Source organism: Scyliorhinus canicula, chromosome 6, assembly GCF_902713615.1.
Source record: "Scyliorhinus canicula chromosome 6, sScyCan1.1, whole genome shotgun sequence".
Taxonomy (NCBI): domain Eukaryota; kingdom Metazoa; phylum Chordata; class Chondrichthyes; order Carcharhiniformes; family Scyliorhinidae; genus Scyliorhinus; species Scyliorhinus canicula.
Genome location: NC_052151.1, coordinates 185,490,823 through 185,509,862, shown reverse-complemented (window position 1 = coordinate 185,509,862; position 19,040 = coordinate 185,490,823). Strand labels below are relative to the sequence as shown.

Here is a 19,040-nt window from a genome sequence, read left to right as displayed (position 1 = left end):
CCGGTGGTAAAAGGGAGGTATCTCATTCTGTCCCTGAGTTCTACTCTTCCCTCTGTCATAATATACACATCAGTATATCATGGTGCAAACACACACACACTTATTGACACACAGCAAGACCAATCAACATACACAACACCAGTCACCAGTTAGAGCACACTTACTATAAAGACAGAGGGCATCAGTTTTCCCGCTCATTCAGGATGCAGCCTCTCAGAAGGACAGAGCTCACAGTGCCGATCTTCACCATGTGCTGAGTGCATAGACTGATTAGGATAGGCACAGGTCTTTAGTTTAATCCAACATAGTGTCGACCCACAGTGAAAGTATGTTCAACAGTTTCTAGCTTAATAAAATAGTGTTGTACTATTTCAAGTGTTGGTAGCCTGTATGTGTTACTGCGGAGGTAAACGCAGTCTCCACGGATCCAGAGTACCCAACACATCACCCTCCTCTTAGTATCCACCCTGTCCAGCCCCCTCAGAAACTTATTTGTTACAATAAGACCATCTCTCATTCTTCTATACTCCAATGGGCCCAAACATGTTCAACCTTTCTTCATAAATTCATCCCAGGAACGTATTGAGTCCGCTTTCCCTGCACTGGTTCCAATGCAGTAATAACCGTTTTGCAAATAACTTGTGTTGGTTTGTTGTATCACAGCAGTCACCTCTTAAACAAAGATGAGGGCTCAAATTACAGTTGTCCTCAAAATTAAGAAGGATCTATTGGATCGACTAAGAGATGTTCTCACTTGTTAAGGAATCCCAAAACTATCAGCCTTAAATATAAAATTAATCACGTCAATCCATGAGCAACCTTAGGAGAAACTTAGTTTCTCTGAGGGTGGTGAGAATGTGGAACTAGCTCCCACAGGGAATGTTTAAAGAGAAGAGGAGGATCACATGGAGCTGGAATAGAGCTGTTGTGCCAAATTCTGTGCTGTACAATCCATGTAAATTTAATAAGGTAGAGAACATGCAGATGTAAATTTCACAAGTGATGGCACTTTCTGTTGCTGCTAAAAGTTTAGGGACTTGCATCAGATATTCTCCTGGGTACAATTATGCTTCGCACACTCACAAGGGGACTGGATGTCCAGGTCAGTATTTGTCATTCAGACAGCCTCAGTAGAACAGATTATCTCATCATTATCACATTGATGTTTATGGGAGCTTGCTGAGCATGTATTGGCAACAATGACTACACTTGAGAACTACTTCATTGAGCGACCTTAGATCATAAAAGATGATATGTAAAAGTATGTTTTACTCCTTTCTTTCTCTTCTGTCTCTCAGATTCTGTCTATCTCTTTGCACCTCTGCACATGTCCCTGCCCGAGCATGTACTTGCTGCTCTCTGCCACCCACTCTCTCGCTTCCCCGCACTCATTCTCTTCCCCCTCTCTCTCTCTTCTCCCTCTGTCTCTCTCCCCCTCTCTTGCTTCCCCCCTCTCTTGCTTCCCCCTCTCTTGCTTCCCTTCTCTCACGCTTCCCCCTCTCTTGCTTCCCCTCTCTCTCGCTTCCCCCTCTCTTACTTCCCCCCCTCTCCCCCTCTCTTGCTCCCCCTCTCTTGCTTCCCCTCTCTCTTGCTTCCCCCTCTCTTGCTTCCCCTCTCTTGCTTCCCCCTCTCTTGCTTCCCCCTCTTTTACTTCCCCACTCTTACTTCCCCCCCTCTCCTTCTCCCTTACTTCCCCCCTCTCTTCCTTCCCCCTCTCTTACTTTCCCTCTCTTGCTTCCTCCTGTCTCTTGCTTCCCCCTCTCCCGTCCCCTCTCTCTCCTCCTCATCCCCTCTCTCCTCCTTATCCCCTCTCTCTCCTCCTCATCCCCCTCTCCTCCTCATCCCCTCTCTCCTCTTCATCCCCTCTCCTCCTCATCCCTTCTCTCTCTTCCTCATCCCCTCCTCCTCATCCCATCTCCTCATCCCCTCTCTCTCATCCTCATCCCCTCTCTCTCATCCTCATCCCCCTCTCTCTTCCTCATCCCCTCTCCTCCTCATCCCCTCTCATCCTCATCCCCTCTCATCCTCATCCCCTCTCATCCTCATCCCCTCTCTCTCTTCCTTATCCCCTCTCTCTCTTCCTTATCCCCTCTCTCCTCCTCATCCCCTCTCTTCCTCATCCCCTCTCTCTCTTCCTCATCCCCTCTCCTCCTCATCCCCTCTCTCTCTTCCTCATCCCCTCTCTCTTCCTCATCCCCTCTCCTCCTTATCCCCTCTCCTCCTTATCCCCTCTCTTCCTCATCCCCCTCCTCCTCATCCCCTCTCTTCCTCATCCCCTCTCTCTTCCTCATCCCCTCTCTCTTCCTCATCCCCTCTCCTCCTTATCCCCTCTCCTCCTTATCCCCTCTCTCTCATCCTCATCCCCTCTCTCCTCCTCATCCCCTCTCCTCCTCATCCCCTCTCTCCTCCTCATCCCCCTCTCTCCTCCTCATCCCCTCTCCTCCTCATCCCCTCTCCTCCTCATCCCCTCTCCTCCTTATCCCCTCTCCTCCTTATCCCCTCTCTTCCTCATCCCCTCTCTTCCTCATCCCCTCTCTTCCTCATCCCCTCTCTTCCTCATCCCCTCTCTTCCTCATCCCCTCTCTTCCTCATCCCCTCTCCTCCTCATCCCCTCTCCTCCTCATCCCCTCTCTTCCTCAGCCCCTCTCCTCCTCATCCCCTCTCCTCCTCATCCCCTCTCCTCATCCCCTCTCTCTCTTCCTCATCCCCTCTCTCTTCCTCATCCCCTCTCCTCCTTATCCCCTCTCCTCCTTATCCCCTCTCTCTCATCCTCATCCCCTCTCTCCTCCTCATCCCCTCTCCTCTTCATCCCCTCTCTCCTCCTCATCCCCCTCTCTCCTCCTCATCCCCTCTCCTCCTCATCCCCTCTCCTCCTCATCCCCTCTCTTCCTCATCCCCTCTCTTCCTCACCCCCTCTCTTCCTCATCCCCTCTCCTCCTCATCCCTCTCTTCCTCATCCCCTCTCGTACTCATCCCCTCTCTTCCTCATCCCCTCTCTCTCATCCTCATCCCCTCTCTCCTCCTCATCCCCCTCTCTCTCATCCTCATCCCTCTCTCTCATCCTCATCCCCTCTCTCCTCCTTATCCCCTCTCCTCCTCATCCTCTCTCTCTCATCCTCATCCTCTCTCCTTCTCATCCCCTCTCTCATCCTCATCCCCTCTCTTCCTCATCCCCTCTCCTCCTCATCCCCTCTCCTTCTCATCCCCTCTCTCTCCTCCTCATCCCCTCTCTTCCTCATCCTCTCTCTTCCTCATCCCCTCTCCTACTCATCCCCTCTCTTCCTCATCCCCTCTCTCTCATCCTCATCCCCTCTCTCTCATCCTCATCCCCTCTCTCCTCCTCATCCCCTCTCCTCCTCATCCCCTCTCTCCTCCTCATCCCCCTCTCTCATCCTCATCCCCTCTCCTCCTCATCCCCTCTCTCTCATCCTCATCCCCTCTCCTCCTCATCCCCTCTCTCCTCCTCATCCTATCTCTCTCCTCCTCATCCCTTCTCTCTCCTCCTCATCCCCTCTCTCCTCCTCATCCCCCTCTCTCTCATCCTCATCCCCTCTCTCTCCTCCTCATCCCCTCTCTCTCCTCCTCATCCCCTCCTCCTCATCCCCTCTCCTCCTCATCCCCTCTCTCCTCCTCATCCCCTCTCTCCTCCTCATCCCCTCTCTCATCCTCATCCCCCTCTCTCTCATCCTCATCCCCTCTCTCTCCTCCTCATGCCCTCTCTCTCCTCCTCATCCCCTCTCCTCCTCATCCCCTCTCCTCCTCATCCCCTCTCTCATCCTCATCCCCTCTCTCTCATGCCCTGTCCCCTCTCTCTCCTCCACGTCCTCTCTCTCCTCCGCATCCCCATTCTCTCCTCCCCCGCCCACTCTCTCCTCCCCCGCCCTCTCTTTCCTCCCCGTCCTCTCTCCTCCCCGTGCTCTCTCTCCTCCCCCTTCCCCTCTCTTTCCTCCCCAGTCCCCTCTGTCTCTCATCCCCTTCCTCCCCTGTCCTCTCCTTTTCCGTCCTCTCCTTCCTCCCCCTTTGCCTTCTCTTCCCCACTTTGCACTCTCCTTCCCTTGTTTCCTTTGTTCCCCATTTAGCTCTCTCCCCGCCCCGCTTTGCTCTCTCCTCCCCATTTTGCTCCCTCTCCTCCCCACTTTCCTCTCACTCCTTCCCCCGTTTTTTTTCTCTTTTCTCCCCCTCTCACTCCTTCCCCCGTTTTTTTTCTCTTTTCTTCCCCTTCCCCCCTGTCCCCTTCTCATTTCTTTGTCCCGTCGAAGTCTGGTTTTTGATGTACCTCTTGAACATAGTTTGATAAGACCCAGATGTTATACTGTAAGTGAGTATAGCTCTATAGCCTGGAATGCTTCATTGTAAACCTACACTTTCCAGTTATTGATGTGTGAGCTGGAGGAGACTGTAACACGCGATCTCAGAGCAGCGGAGAAATTCCTGGAGGACATTCACCTGGATCACGATGAACCATTATTGAAAAATTTGGAAACTGACTGTAAAGATTTACAAACATCTCTCGGGGATATGACTGATGTTTGTGCGAGCGGGGTCAAGACCTTGTCAAGCATCATTGAAATGGAACAGGTCTGTTATCTTGATTTTCAAATGTTTTACAAATGATTTTCTCATTTTTTTCTGTCAAAACGAACACTTCAACAATTTTATAGTTTCTGCGTTACTTCAGAAACAAAAGTAGCACTTTATTAAAGTTGAAGTGCCCCTTGAGACGCTGTCTGTGGGACCCCCCTGCAAATCTGGAATGCTCTCTCTTCCCCACTACAACCCCAACGCCCCCCCCCCCCCCCCCCCCCCCCCCCCCCCAATCCTAAGAAGTGCTGTCGATGCTGAAGAACAATTGGAGCCTTTGCAATTGAATTGGATTGTTTTTTGTTCGGAAAGGCTGCCAGGGACTATGCAGTAAAGGTGGATAAATGGAGTTGAGGGACATATCTGCCCAGATGCGATCAAATGATGGAGAAAACTTGGAATGGGGAGGGGGAACGACTAAATGACCCCTTCCTGTTTGTAATGTTACCATGTCCTTTACACAAAGGCCTACCTTCAGTGTTCTTCATTCAACGTTATACGTTTGTATAAAAGTAGTCGGTGGAATTACACTTAAAATGAAATGAAATGAAAATCGCTTATTGTCACAAGTAGGCTTCAAATGAAGTTACTGTGAAAAGTCCCTAGTGGCCACATTCCGGTGCCTTTTCGGGGGGGGGGGGGGGCTGGTACGGGAATTGAACCATGCTGTTGGCCTGCCTTGGTCTGCTTTCAAAACCAGCGATTTAGCCCTGTGCTAAACCAGCCCACTTGTGTGCTGTAGGTGTGGGATTAATTTTACAGCAGGCGGATGCTAATTTCTTAACGCCCGCCCCTTCCCCTCAGCCCACCCCTCAGTAGAAAGGCTGGTCAAAAACTGACCAGGCAGTTCCCCGAGGAAGAAGACAACATGGATGCCAGAATGAGGTGAGTCATGCTTCCTTGGGCGTGGAGGATTCGGGCCACCAATGGAAGTACAAAGGGAGAGGCGTAATCTTTGTTGGGGGTACCATCCCTGCAAGTGTACGGGGTATCCCGTACAGTGGGCTTCTTGCCCACTTATCCCCACCAACAGCATTATGACATCGGCGGCACAATATTTTGGCTAATTGGCTCGTTAACGAGATCAATTGTCGGTCAGTATGTTTTTCAAATGGCGGATGGGCTGCCGATTGATGTGGAACGCACATGCCGTTACGATCAGACAGGATTTTCTGCATGCACTGTCATGATCTCCACATAATTCCAGCCTGTAAGTCTGTTCCTCATTATATTATCCTCTGATATCTATCACTTTCCACTAAAATACTGGCCTCCAGCTGTTTCCATGTGCAATAAACCGAGTGCATCAAGATGTTATAACCCGTAGCTTTGATGCAAATGGTTAATGGTTTTTGCATTTGGCCATTATCAGTGCTTTCCCGTATTAATAATGGTCCCCTTTCCAGCTGTGTCATTCAGTGATTCTAATACAAACTGGTTGCAATTTTTCTGCTCATTTTCAGTTTAAGGTCAAATCCACGCATCGGGAATTCCTTGCCACACTGGACCGGCTTTCTGGCCGCATCCAAGAAAATGCCGTCATCTTAGAAACCCTTGTCTGTGACAATCCCGGTGATTTGGAAGCTCTTAAAAGCCGTGTACAACAGCACAAGGCAAGTGTTGTGGACAGCTCCAAGAAGAACTCTAGGAAATGGTTATGTTCGCAGGAGAATTTGATTAGATTTTTCTTTTAATCCTGAAAGTATAGGGTAATTTTATAACATACTAACACTTTCGAATGTAAACTATAATGAAAACATTTTGGATTTATACAGTGAATTTAATAGCCTGGTAGCACAGTGGTTAGCACTGTTGCTTCAAAGCACCAGGGTCCCAGGTTCGATTCCCGGCTTGGGTCACTGTCTGTGTGGAGTCTGCACATTCTCCCCGTGTCTGCGTGGGTTTCTTCCGGGTGCTCCGGTTTCCTCCCAAAGTCCTGAAAGACGTGCTTGTTACATGAATTGGATATTCTGAATTCTCCCTCAGTGTACCCGAACAGGCGCCGTAGTGTGGCGCCTAGGGGCTTTCAAAGTAACACAATTGCAGTGTTAATGTAAGCCTACTTGCGACAATAATAAAGATGATTATTATTATATACTGGCATGCCCCAATGTGCTTGATGGGAGTGTAATCAAATGAAAGGCCACTTTGAAAGGTCGGGACCTTTCAGGCTCTAGTTTGGATTGTTTAGCTGGAAAGAAACAATAAGCGGGGATCTAGTGGCGGCGGCAGCTTGCCATTGGCCAATACCATTTTGTGCAGCTCGGCCCTTCCCGCCACTGCGGAACCATCCGCAGGTGTTTTCCTTCAGCGGGACCGGAAGCTTCCACCAGCGGGACGCCGCTGGAAAATCCTGCCCAATACGTTACACCTCTGGAACCTGCTTTGGCTAATGGGGTTAAAATTGAATCTTCCTGATGCCCGTATGAGTCCAATAGAAGGAATGTTTGGGCAATTTAAATCTTAATTCCGCTGAAACATTGATACATGACACCAAACCACCTGCTCTATCTCCAGTGTGAGCAGTTAAATCAAAGCTTGGTCTGTCCTGTAGAGTGGACATAAAAGCTCCCAGGGCACTATTTGAGGAAGAGAAGTGGAGTACTCCCCAGCAGCCTGCTTAACAATTGTCTCTCAGCCAACATCACTATAGCGCATTATAAATATTTAGTGTCCCTATCGTAACCTGTTTTTTTTTTGTGTGTAGGATAAATATTGGTCAAGGACACTGAGGAAACTCCCTTGCCCTTCATCAACTGGTGCCGTGGGATTTTAAGAAAGTAGTTTTTATCCCATCCTTAAAGTTACAAAACCAATGCGCAAAGTGGACAGGGCAAACCCTTAATCCATCTCATTGTTAGCTCCAAAATAACAATTAAAATTTAAGCCAATTCATCGTGTCCACAAGATCCAAGCTGACAAGAAAAGGCATTGCACCACATCTTGGGTTTGATCATAAAACTCCTTCAGTGCAGAAGGAGACCATTTGGCCCATCAAGGCTGCACCGACCCTTTGAATGTGCACTCTACCCATGTCCACCTGGACATTAAGGGGCAATTCAGCATGGCCAATCCACCTAACTTGGACATCTTTGGACTATGGGAGTAAACCCACGCATATACAGGGAGAACATGCAAACTCCACACCAATGGTGACCCACGGCCGGAGTTGAACGCTGGTCCCTGGCATTGTGAGGCAGCAGTGCTAACCACTGAGCCACCGTGCCGCCCCAATCTGAGGGTTGATCTTAGCCAAATGGCCGAGATGCAATGCCACGAGATCTTTTACATCCAACTGAGAGAGCATCAGGGAATTGTTCCAACATTTAATCTGAAATATGGCACTTCAGACAATGCAGAACTCCCTCAGTACTGCAGAGAGTGTGTCAGCCTGGACTATGGAAGTCTTTGGAGTGAGACTTAAATCTTCTGACTCTGAGGGGAAGAGTGCTATCCATTGAGTTGTAAATGAAATGAAAATGAAAATCCCTTATTGTCACAAGTAGGCTTCAAATGAAGTTACTGTGAAAAGCCCCTAGTCGCCACATTCCGGCGCCTGTTCGGGGAGGCTGGTAAGGGAATTGAACTGTGCTGCTGGCCTGCCTTGTCTGCTTTCAAAGCCAGCGATTTAGCCCAGTGCTAAATCAGTTGTAAGTGACATAACAATAAGTATTGATTGGTGTTTGTTCCATTGAGTTGTGATTCATTGTTATTCAGAGATTGTATACCCTGTATGCACTCTCAGTAGGACATACCTAACCAAAGTCCAGTACAAATTTTAAATTGACAATGTAATACTCTGACTGAAAATCAGACTTTGATCTTGAAACCTACCAACATGTGCTGGCACCTAATACTCTGCAATGGTTAATCTTCATTCTTCATGTAGTTTAACCCATAAACTGATGCCAAATGTGTTGAATAATAACAATAAAAATATCTTAAAACTGTTTTGCGATGTGTTTTAGGTTGGATTGACACCAAATTAACCTGAGATGCTAGATCTGTTACATTAATTTGGTAAATGGCAGTCGCGCGATTAGGTTTGATATTTATTGTTTTTGAAAGCAACCTACTTGATATGCTTGTGTGAGTAAGGGGATTTCTGCTAACAGGATTTCTGTGTGGCTCCAATAAAATTGTTTCCAATGCGCTTGCATCCAATAGAGTGGGATCCATGACCTTTTACAGAGCCAACACCTGCTCTTCTTAAATTTAATTAATTCTGATATTTTGGATTATATCTTTGGGAAATAATTGGTATGTGTTTGTGTGTGTTCATGTGTGTCTGTGTCCATGTATGACTGTAAACAGGGCATGTAACTGTGTCTCTCCTTAATGGATCACATTGAAGAATCCTTCCTGAGCTATGTCGAGACTAACCCAGTGTAAGTTAGTCACTTTAATGTTTTGCTTTCTGTTATTGCTTTTATACAGAGGCAAAGAAAGATGGGGTAAGAGAGAGAAATAGAAATTTTTAAAACTAAATGATTTTAATTCTTAATTTCTTACCCTCCAACATTAATTTAAATCCAAAGGAGTGAGTCTCCACATTGTTAAAGGTAAACTTTCAGTGGCAGGGAGTTTGTTAGACAATAATTAAGACATATCAGGCTATTAAAAATGAACTTACACTTGAATCTATAAGCTGTTACATTTTCTAGAGTGTTTCGTAATTAACTTTGCGGTAAACACCAGGGTTTCCTTGCCAAATACCTCAATAAGATGGAGTGAAACTTGTGGAGCAGTTCAAATCAGACAGCAGCTTCCTCATTTCCACATCTAACTCTGCATTTGCAGTTGCAATAAGTTGCTTTCCAATGTACCTTTTAATGGCAGTCAGCACTGATAGCCTCACTGACATTAACACCAAATATTAACACCTAATAAATCTTGTATTTAATTATTCTGTGGCATTGACTGGCGATTGACACTATTTCCTTCTTTGTGCAGGATTTGAAGAAAACCTTCACTGATTTGAAAATTCAGCTGGATGCCACCACATTTGATGTCCAGTTCTTTGTTTCTGAGCATGCACTGGATCTTTCTCCTCAGCAGAACAGGAAACTGCTCAAACTCTTGTATAGCACCCAGACATCTTTCAAAAGCGTGATGGAAAAATTAGCAGCGCGGCTGGAGGTTTTGAATCTTCAGTTACAGACCAGATTAGAGCAGGATGATCAGAAGGTTTGAGTTGCTTGATTGTGGACAGTTGGCATGATCCGTCACAAAATTGTCTATAACATGCGTCTTGTGGGTTCACTGTCCATGTGGAGTTTGCACATTCTCCCTGTGTCTGCGTGGGTATAGAACATAGAACAGTACAGCACAGAACAGGCCCTTCGGCCCTCGATGTTGTGCCGAGCAATGATCACCCCACCTAAACCCACGTAACCCGTATACCCGGTAACCCAACAATCCCCCCATTAACCTTACACTACGGGCAATTTATCATGGCCAATCCACCTAACCCGCACATCTTTGGACTGTATCACCCCCGCAACCCAAAGATATGCAGGGTTGGTAGATTGGCCACGCTAAATTGCCCCTTAAGTGGAAAAAAAAATAATTGGGTACTCTAAATTTACAAAAAAACATAAACAACTTGTGAAGTTTGTTAAACTTGTTCTTATAGCAGCATTGCTTGAAGACTCTCCATTGAGAATAGAGGTGATCTGAAATCTGTAGCCCTACAGTCAAATCAACTGTTGGTGTATCTCAAACCGCAATGGCCCACACGCCCTACATCACCTGTTAAAGTTAATAATAACGCATTTATAAGGCACCTTTAACTTAGTTCCAAGGCACGCGTAGTAGTGTTTTCAAACAACTTTTGATATTGAGCTACATGAGATATTCAGACTGGTGACTGAAAGCTTCCTCACAGAAGAGCGCCGTAAAGGGGCAATGTGAGGTAGAGAGGAGAAGGGATTTTAGGGAAGGAATTCCAGAACTTAGGGCTAAGGCAGAGGCAGTTGTGGCTGACAGATGTGGAGCATGGGAAAATATGGATTAAAAAGGGCCAGAATTGGAGGAATAGCTTGGAGGGCTGTAGAACTGGAGATTGCAAAAGATGTGGAAGGGACAAGTCCTGGAGTGATTTCAAAACAGGGACGGAAGTTTTACGGTTGAGGCATTGCTCAAACGGGAGCTTATGTAGGTCAACGAGAAGAGGGGTGATGGAGATATGATCATTAGCAAAAGAATCAGCGAAGAGGTGACAATATTTTTTTAAATGCCGTGAGTACGGATCTGGAATGCACTGCTTGGAAAAATGGTGCAAGCAGGTTTAATAATAAAAGGGTGTTGGGTATATGCTTGAAAACAAAGATTTGTCAGCCTATGAGGAAAGAGCAGGGGAGTAAAATGAATCATATAGCTCAGGGGTGGGCAAACTACGGCCCGCGGGCCGCATGCGGCCCGCCAAAGGTATTTCTGCGGCCCTCCAAGTCATAAAAAAAAAAAAATTTTTTTATATATTTTTTTTTTTAAATTTTTTTTTTAAGGTTAATGGGGGGGCTGTTGGGTTACTTACTGGTATAGGGTGGATACGTTGACTTGAGTAGGACGATCATTGCTCGGCACAACGTCGAGGGCCGAGTACTATACTGTTCTATGTTCTATATGAGGCGCCCAGAATCATAACCGGGTGAAGTAATTATTTTACTTAATATACTATGCGGCCCTTTGTGAATTGTGAATTTCTGAATGTGGCCCTTGCACGGAAAAGTTTGCCCACCCCTGATATAGCTCTTGAAAAGAGTTTGCGCATGATGGGCCAAGTGGCCTCCTGTGCTGTATTATTCTATAGTATATGCTTTGATTCACATAACAAGTGATGGATGTAAATTCAAGTTCTTTGTTTATGCATATGAGGTGCAACGCTCGGTGCAAAAAGCTGCACAGAGCTGCTTATTAGCTGAGGCCAGAGCGCACCATGTTTACAGGGCTAGAATTCCGATCCTTTGCCTGCCTCTCCTACCCTACCCCATTGCCTGTGTGCTGGAAGAGCTACTACGGAACTGAGATCGAAAGTTTGCAAGAAGTGTTAAGCAAAAGCAAAACACTGTGGATGCTGGAAATTTGGATTGACACCAGCAAGTGCTAGAAATCCTGAGCAGGTTCAGCAGCAAATTGGTGGTGAGAAAGGGAAAGTTAATGTCTCAGGTCGATAAACTTCTATCAGAACCAATCTAGTCTTCTGTTGTAGCCAAAGACTCTTCAGGAGGTCTTTGAGCCACATATGTGTCAGGTGCCCTGAATCTATCATGTGAAATTGGTGCGTAAAAGGTCTGATTCACTCAGTGATGAAGTGCCTGGGAGTCTGATGCCACTTTTTGATGATTGTGGCTACCTCATGCCCACCTGGGTTACGACCAGCCTAATCTTCTCGAGCTTCGAATTTTAATAGTGTGAACGCTATCGCAAGTGGAATTTGTGTGAATCTTATTGATTAATCAGATGAAACAATGTAGTGATTTAGCAGTAAAATGATGCCGTGTTTTGTGAGTAATTTGCAGCATGCCACTGCATGGGATCACTTTTTACCTCATGTTTCAATACGTTGACGAGCACTCAAAGTAGTCCTTGTTTAAAAAAAAGCACTGCTTGAAATCCAAAGACTTTGCACAATGTGACTAACACTGTTCTGTAGACCTTTTTACAGATGACTGCTTGCCGCATTATTCACTCGCAAACTCTCAAGAGCAAATAAAAAGCCTCAATCTGAGGCCATCCGAACAAAACAAATATCTTCCTCCTTGCATGACATCTGTGCGGATGTGACACTGATGAGGCTAACTCCTTCGTGAGATGCATCCTTTGGTTTAATCTGATTTATTGTAACTCGCCTTGTTCACCTGTTTGCCAACTGCTATCATGTTTGCAGCATACACTGGTGTAGTAGTGTAAGACTTCATTGTATAGAAAGCAAAGAAATAAGAGCAATATAACCGAGATGGTGTGTTTTTTGCCGAAAAAAAATCAGGCTTTCGAAGAAAAGCAAGGAGATTGTAACAAGAGACTGCAGGAGATGTGCGATTTGTTGTTGGTGACTGAAAGTAAAATAATTGACTACAATAGTGGGATGTCTTCTACTGGTGACGGCTTAGCTGATTTACAACAGCATCAGGTGGAACACCAGGTTAGTGATACATGACTGTTGTAATAAAGTAAAAGGATGTCTAACCCACACATATTATTGACCGGTGAGCATGGTGGGATATTGTTGATTATTTCCCTTGAGGGGTGGTTAGTCACATTGAGCCCAGAATTTCAAGCACTCGGGCGTTAATCTTCATCATATAAGCCATCATTAATAACTTGCAACTTTAACAATCATCCGTCAACTGAATCCTCAATCAGCCCTGTTTCTCATATTGATTCTACAATTATTTTATATTACTTTAAATTCAGAGGTGTGAGGGATGTGTCTCAGAGGTAGTCCAGAGGTAGAGGCAGATGTCTAAAGCTGGGCGAATAACAGCACCTGATCCTCGGCACTCACCCAGCTCTCTCCTCTGGCTTCCAGCAGCAGCCACACCCCAGTAACTTGATCGATTCTCAGGCCAGACCAGGTGAGGGTAGAATGCAAGTTGTCCACATGTGCAGGAGAACACCAATCACCCTTTTTCAGCATACGAAGAAACCTGCTTTAATGGATGCAGCAGATGAAATTATATTCTCTTATTGGTACTGAAAGCATCACAGCACTTAATGGCTACTTAAGAGCTATATCCCACCCAGCCTCAATTTTTAGTGACAAATAAAACTTTTCCCCATCTTGGGAGGGAAGGGCGGATTCGTGGTGGGAGTTAGATAGATAGAACATAGAACAGTACAGCACAGAACAGGCCCTTCGGCCCTCAATGTTGTGCCGAGCCATGATCACCCTACTCAAACCCACGTATCCACCCTATACCCGTAACCCAACAACACCCCCCTTAACCTTACTTTTATTAGGACACTACGGGCAATTTAGCATGGCCAATCCACCTAACCCGCACATCTTTGGACTGTGGGAGGAAACCGGAGCACCCGGAGGAAACCCACGCACACAGGGGGAGGACATGCAGACTCCACACAGACAGTGACCCAGCCGGGAATCGAATCTGGGACCCTGGAGCTGTGAAGCATTTATGCTAACCACCATGCTACCCTGCTGCCCCTTGTTGTGGCTCTCACTCTGAAGGCCCTCTCAGAGTTGGGGCACCCTCCCTATGGGACCGTTAGAGTTCTTGAACCCCCTCCCCCCAATCCTAACACACCCTCCCCCCCACCGATGCCATGATTGCTGCCCCTCCCACACCCTCCCATGACCCTGATGGGTGCCCCCTACCCTCCTACGCCTGGGAAGTATCTTTACAATGCCAGGGACATTGTTCCAGGCAGAGTGCTGTAATAGGCAGAGTGCTGTAATACCGCTTCTGCCCACTGCAGCGCTGTGTTGGTTGTAGAGTTGTCGGCCAGGAGTCGGCCTTCCTTCCAAGGGTGGAAAGATGTCCGCCGATTCAAGTGAGTGTTGAATGGCATTGGGAGTTCGAGAGTCAATGATTGTACGTTATAGGCCGACACTCGGGATGGTGAGTGCTGATCACTCGCCATCCTTGAAATCCTACCCCAAAGAATTTCTGCCCATTCTTCTCAATCTCTCTTCATCGGACAACTGTCTCATCTCAGCAACCGATCTCGTGAACTTTCATTGCCCTCCTGAGGTAAGTAAATCCTTCATTGGTGATGGAGACCTCAATTAGTAGAGCAAAACACCCTCTTGTTCTTCCAGAATAAGCTTCAGCCCAGAACCTATCAATAATCCTTTTTATCAGGAAGTATTTAGAGATATTGAAAAGGTGAAAAAAAGGATTTACAAGGATGATAACTGAACTGAGAAGCTATAAATATTAGGAAATATTGAATAGGCTGGGACCTATTCTTCCAGATGTCAAGATGACGTTTACACTTGTGCATGATAGCAAAACTAGGAACCATAAATATAAGATAGTCACTACTAAATCCTATAGGGAATGCAAAATAAAATTAATTCCCAGAGAGTTGAAAATGTGGAGTTTAGTACCGCAGTGATTAGTTGAAACCAATATAAATGTATTTCAGGTAAGGTTGGATAAACACAGGCGGGAGAGAGGAATGGAACGTTATATTAGTGTGAGGGGTAGGAAGCACATGTGGAGCATAAACACTGGGGGCTGGTTCCTATATCCCCAGTGCTCTTTGCGAAGTGGATTGAACTTGCCCAAATTCATTGTCAGATAATTAAATCAAATTCTAAACCTCTTGAATTCAAGACAGATAAAATCAAGGTGTTGTATAACTGAAGTAAAAATGGAAGGCTGGTGCATCTTGTGGAGCTTTAAGTTCAAAGACACCTTGCGAGTGCTTGTCGACCCAACACTCTCCGTCTCTGTGCAGCAGATATGAAGATTCTGGGTTGTACCTCCCCCAACCAGTTGAAATCAAATTCCTATCTGGCCATTCTGATATACAGGATAGTGGGGAAAATATTTAATTCGGGATTTGTCAATAGGGCTGGGGGTTTGCAATTTTGATTAATAAGAAAGTATCGTTTGGCTCAGATTGTGATAGATCTGAATGGGAGATATGTAATGGTCAGTGGGTCATTGGCGGGTACCCTGGTGGAATGAGTCAATGTATACACACCAAACTGGGACGATTCAGCTTTTCTCCAAAGTGGCGGGCTTATATTCCCGATCTAGGCTCTCACCAGCTAATCCTGGGAGGGGACTTTACTGTGTACTGGACCCTCGGCTGGATAGATTGAGGCATAGGTCTTTGCGTCCTTCTGGAGTGGCTAAGGCATTTGTGGCCTTTATGAAGCAGATGAGGAGGTTGCCTTTTCGCCTGGCCGGGTCCAGCTTCCGTTATCTGGGTGGCCCATTATGGCCTCTCGCCATAAACTAAATTTTGCAGGTCTGGTAAATGGGGTCAAGTTTGACTTGAAGAAGTGGGATCACCTCCCTCTGTCCCTGGAGGGCAGGGTCCAGTCAGTAAAGATGAATATCTTTCCACGGTTTCTATTTTTGTTTCAATGTCTCCCAGTTTTCATTCCCAAATCTTCCTTTGTGAAAGTCAATAAAATTATATCTTCTTTTATTTGGGCGGGCAAGGCCCCACGTATTAGCAGGGTGTTTTTGCAGAGGGAAAAGCAGTTTTTTGGGGGGGGGGGGGGGGGGGGGGGGGGGGGGGGCGGTCTAGTGTTGCCCAATCTGTTATTTTATTATTGGGTGGTGAATATTGAGAAGGTGCAGGGGTGTTTTTTTGGATACAGAGACCATTTAGGGGCAGATGGAGAGGAGTGCCTATCGAGGTTTGTTCCAGCGGCCTTGGACTCTTCGTTTTGGGCATGCAGGGAGATGGGGTTGGAGCGGTCCAGGCAGATGTTTATAGAAGGGAAGTTCACTGGTTTTGAGGAGTGGTTGGGAAAGTTCCAGCTTCCAAGATCTAATTTGTTTAGGTATTATCAGGTGCGTAACGTTTTGTGTAAGGAGATTCCTTCCTCTTGGCACCTTCACCCGCGTTGGTGGATAGGGTTCTTTCAGTGGTTGAGCTGGGGGACGGGACGATATCGGATATTTGTAGCCAGCTCGTATCATTGGAGCAAGCTCCATTGGATGCGGTTAAAAGGAATGGAAGAGGGAGCTGGGTCAGGCTTTTGAAGGGAGTTGTGGAGTGAAGCTCTACACAACCAACTTCACCTCCTATGTGCTAGGCTCAGCTTGATTCAGTTCAAGGTAGTGCATGGGACCATCTGACCCGGGGGCAGAGTGGGTTTTTTTTCCGGAAGCAGAGGTTAGGTGCGTGCGTTGTTGACGGCAAATCACACGCATGTGTTATGGTCTTGCCCTCAACTTGTGAGCTTTGGGGATCTTTCTTCAGCATCATGTCAGGAATTCTTGGGATTGAGTTGGAGCCTTGACCTTTGATGGCTATCCTGGGATCCCGGACTCGAGGGAGCTGCAGTCGGAGGCGAAGGCGGATGCTCTGGCCTTCGTCTCACTAATAGCTCAAAGGCGAGTTCGGATGGATGACTCTGGTTCTGCCTAGTGCTTTGACCTGGTTAAGTGACCTTATGGAGTTCTTGCACTTAGAAAAGGTCAAGTATATCACAAAGGGTTCGGCAGAAGGGTTCTATTCGAGGTGACAGCCTTTAATTTCCTATTACCGGGAGCTGGTCACCATCAGAAGCTAGGGGAGGTGGGGGTAAGTTTAGGATTTCTTTTGGGTTTTGTCTTGGTTGTTTTCCTTGGTGGGGTTGGGATGGGTGCGGTAGATGAGTCTAGAATTGTGATTGCACTTGTGTGATATGATTTTTACGTTGTAAAAAATATTTCTTAATAAAAGGTTTTTAATAAAAAGTGATATACAGGGTTAACAAAGGTAGTCCAGAGGAGAATGAAGATGCTGATTCCTGATATTGAAGGGAGGCTTGATGTGCTAGTGAAGTGCCATACAGCAATTGAATGAATAAATTCAGACTTTTACAAATCAATCAAATCTTTCATTCATTACTCAGTTGGCAGCTGTGGCTCGCTGGGGCACAGTGGATGGCACTCTCCCTTCAGAATTACAAGGTTGTGTGATCGAGTCCCACTCATCAAATTTGATAGAATTTACAGTGCAGAAGGAGGCCATTCGGCCCATTGAGTCTGCACCGGCCCTTGGAAAGAGCACCATACCTAAGCCACACCTTCACCCTATCCCAGTAACCCCACCCAAACATTTTGGACACTAAGGGTAATTTAGCATGGCCAATCCACCCAATCTGCACATATTTGGACTGCGGGAGGAAACCGGAGCACCCGGAGGAAACTCGCACAGATACGGGGAGAACATGCAGACTCCACACAGACAGTGACCCAAGCTGGGAAATGAACCTGGGATCCACAGAACTGAGAAGCAACTGTGCTAACCACTGTGCTACCGTGCTGCCCATAATTCACTCATAAGTCCCTTCACTCCATAGACTTGAACACAATTCATCCTGACACTCCTGTGCAGTACTGAGCATCCCTGCACTGTTAGAAATGGCATCTCACACGTGAGACATTAGAGTCAGATTCCAGGTGCCACCTCCGGTGTATCAAAAGCTTCTATAATGAAAGTGTATCACATATAGAATTCTTATGTCCCCTTTATTGCCCGTGATCAGATTGTATATAAGAGATGTGTGTTTCCTTAGCCTAAGTTGGTTTTGTGAGGGCCACGAAAAATCCACCACGCGTTCAAGGAAGAAAGAACCAACATTTATTTACAATAACATATATATACACACACACAACAGCAGCAGCAACTCCTTGCTGCTCATTCTCCTCCAGCCGGTTCCAAACTGGCCAGCTTTATTTATGCAGGGACTCTGCTGATGATTTCTCTGACCCCCCCCCCCCCCCCCCCCCCCCCCCCCCCCCCCCCCCCCCCCCCCCCCCCCCCCCCCCCCCCCCCCCCCCCCCCCCCCCCCCCCCCCCCCCCCCCCCCCCCCCCCCCCGCCTCCATTGTGGAAGCTCATACTCCCAGAATGTGGGATTGCCATTAGTCCCCAGCCAGTAGCAAGCAGGCAGGTTATTACAGCCTTCCCCCCCCCCCAAAGTCCAAAGAATCCACCGAAGACCATTGCGAAGGATGGCGTCGGATTCGTTTTGCCCCATGCCGCACACCATTTGTACGAGGCGCTGGATCGGGTGGCGTGTAACGAGACAGAGAATGGCGCTTCCGTGATGAACGGCGTAATGGTTGTATATTCATGTCCCATGGGCCCGAGGATTCCCCCTCTGAGGTGTCCTGTGTCTCTACCTCGGAGTCGTAGTCTGCTCCCACTGTCATCTCGGCGTCTCTATCTCCACGCGGGTCTGCAACGTCCTGCGCAGGCTTTGAGTGCCGCACCAGAGGAAGATTGTGAGGAATACTCTCCACTGTGTCTGGTCTCTGTGGCTGTAGAAATGAGCTCCGGGGGCGGGGAATCTTTGGAAGGGATGGTCTTCTGGACCGAACGTGATCTACATGCTTGTGCTGGAGACGACCCTGGGCTTGCACTTGGTAAGTGATAGGGCCTGTTTGGTGAAAAATTACGCCAGGGACCCACTGGGCACCACCAGCAAAATTCCGAACGAACACTGGGTCACCGGGCACAACATCTTCATGAACCTCGCAAACTCCTCATTTGTGAACGGAGTGCCGTTGTCCGTGACCAGCACCTCGGAGAGGCCATGCGTACTGAAAGACAAACGTATTGTCTCGATTGTTGCGCAGGATGTTGTGCCTACCATCTTATGCACCTCTAACCATTTACACTGGGCAACGATTAATAGCAGGAACATGGATCCTTGAAAAGGGCCGGCGAAATCCACATGCAAGCACTCCCAAGGCTGCCCTGGCCATTCCCAGTGATGTACGGTCGCAGCCGGTGGAAGCTTCTGATGCTCCTGGCAAAT

At 47.1% G+C, this 19,040-nt stretch overlaps 1 protein-coding gene across 8 annotated transcripts in view; it reads left to right on the top strand.

The window, feature by feature from the left end:
• Positions 1–19,040, top strand: part of dst (dystonin) — a 665,214-nt gene that overhangs the window by 387,974 nt on the left and 258,200 nt on the right. For all 8 annotated transcript variants that reach the window (XM_038800631.1, XM_038800637.1, XM_038800634.1 and 5 more), the window contains one exon: positions 12,569–12,724. In XM_038800631.1, coding sequence (XP_038656559.1) covers positions 12,569–12,724 — 156 coding nt within the window. The remainder of the gene's footprint in view (positions 1–12,568; positions 12,725–19,040) is intronic.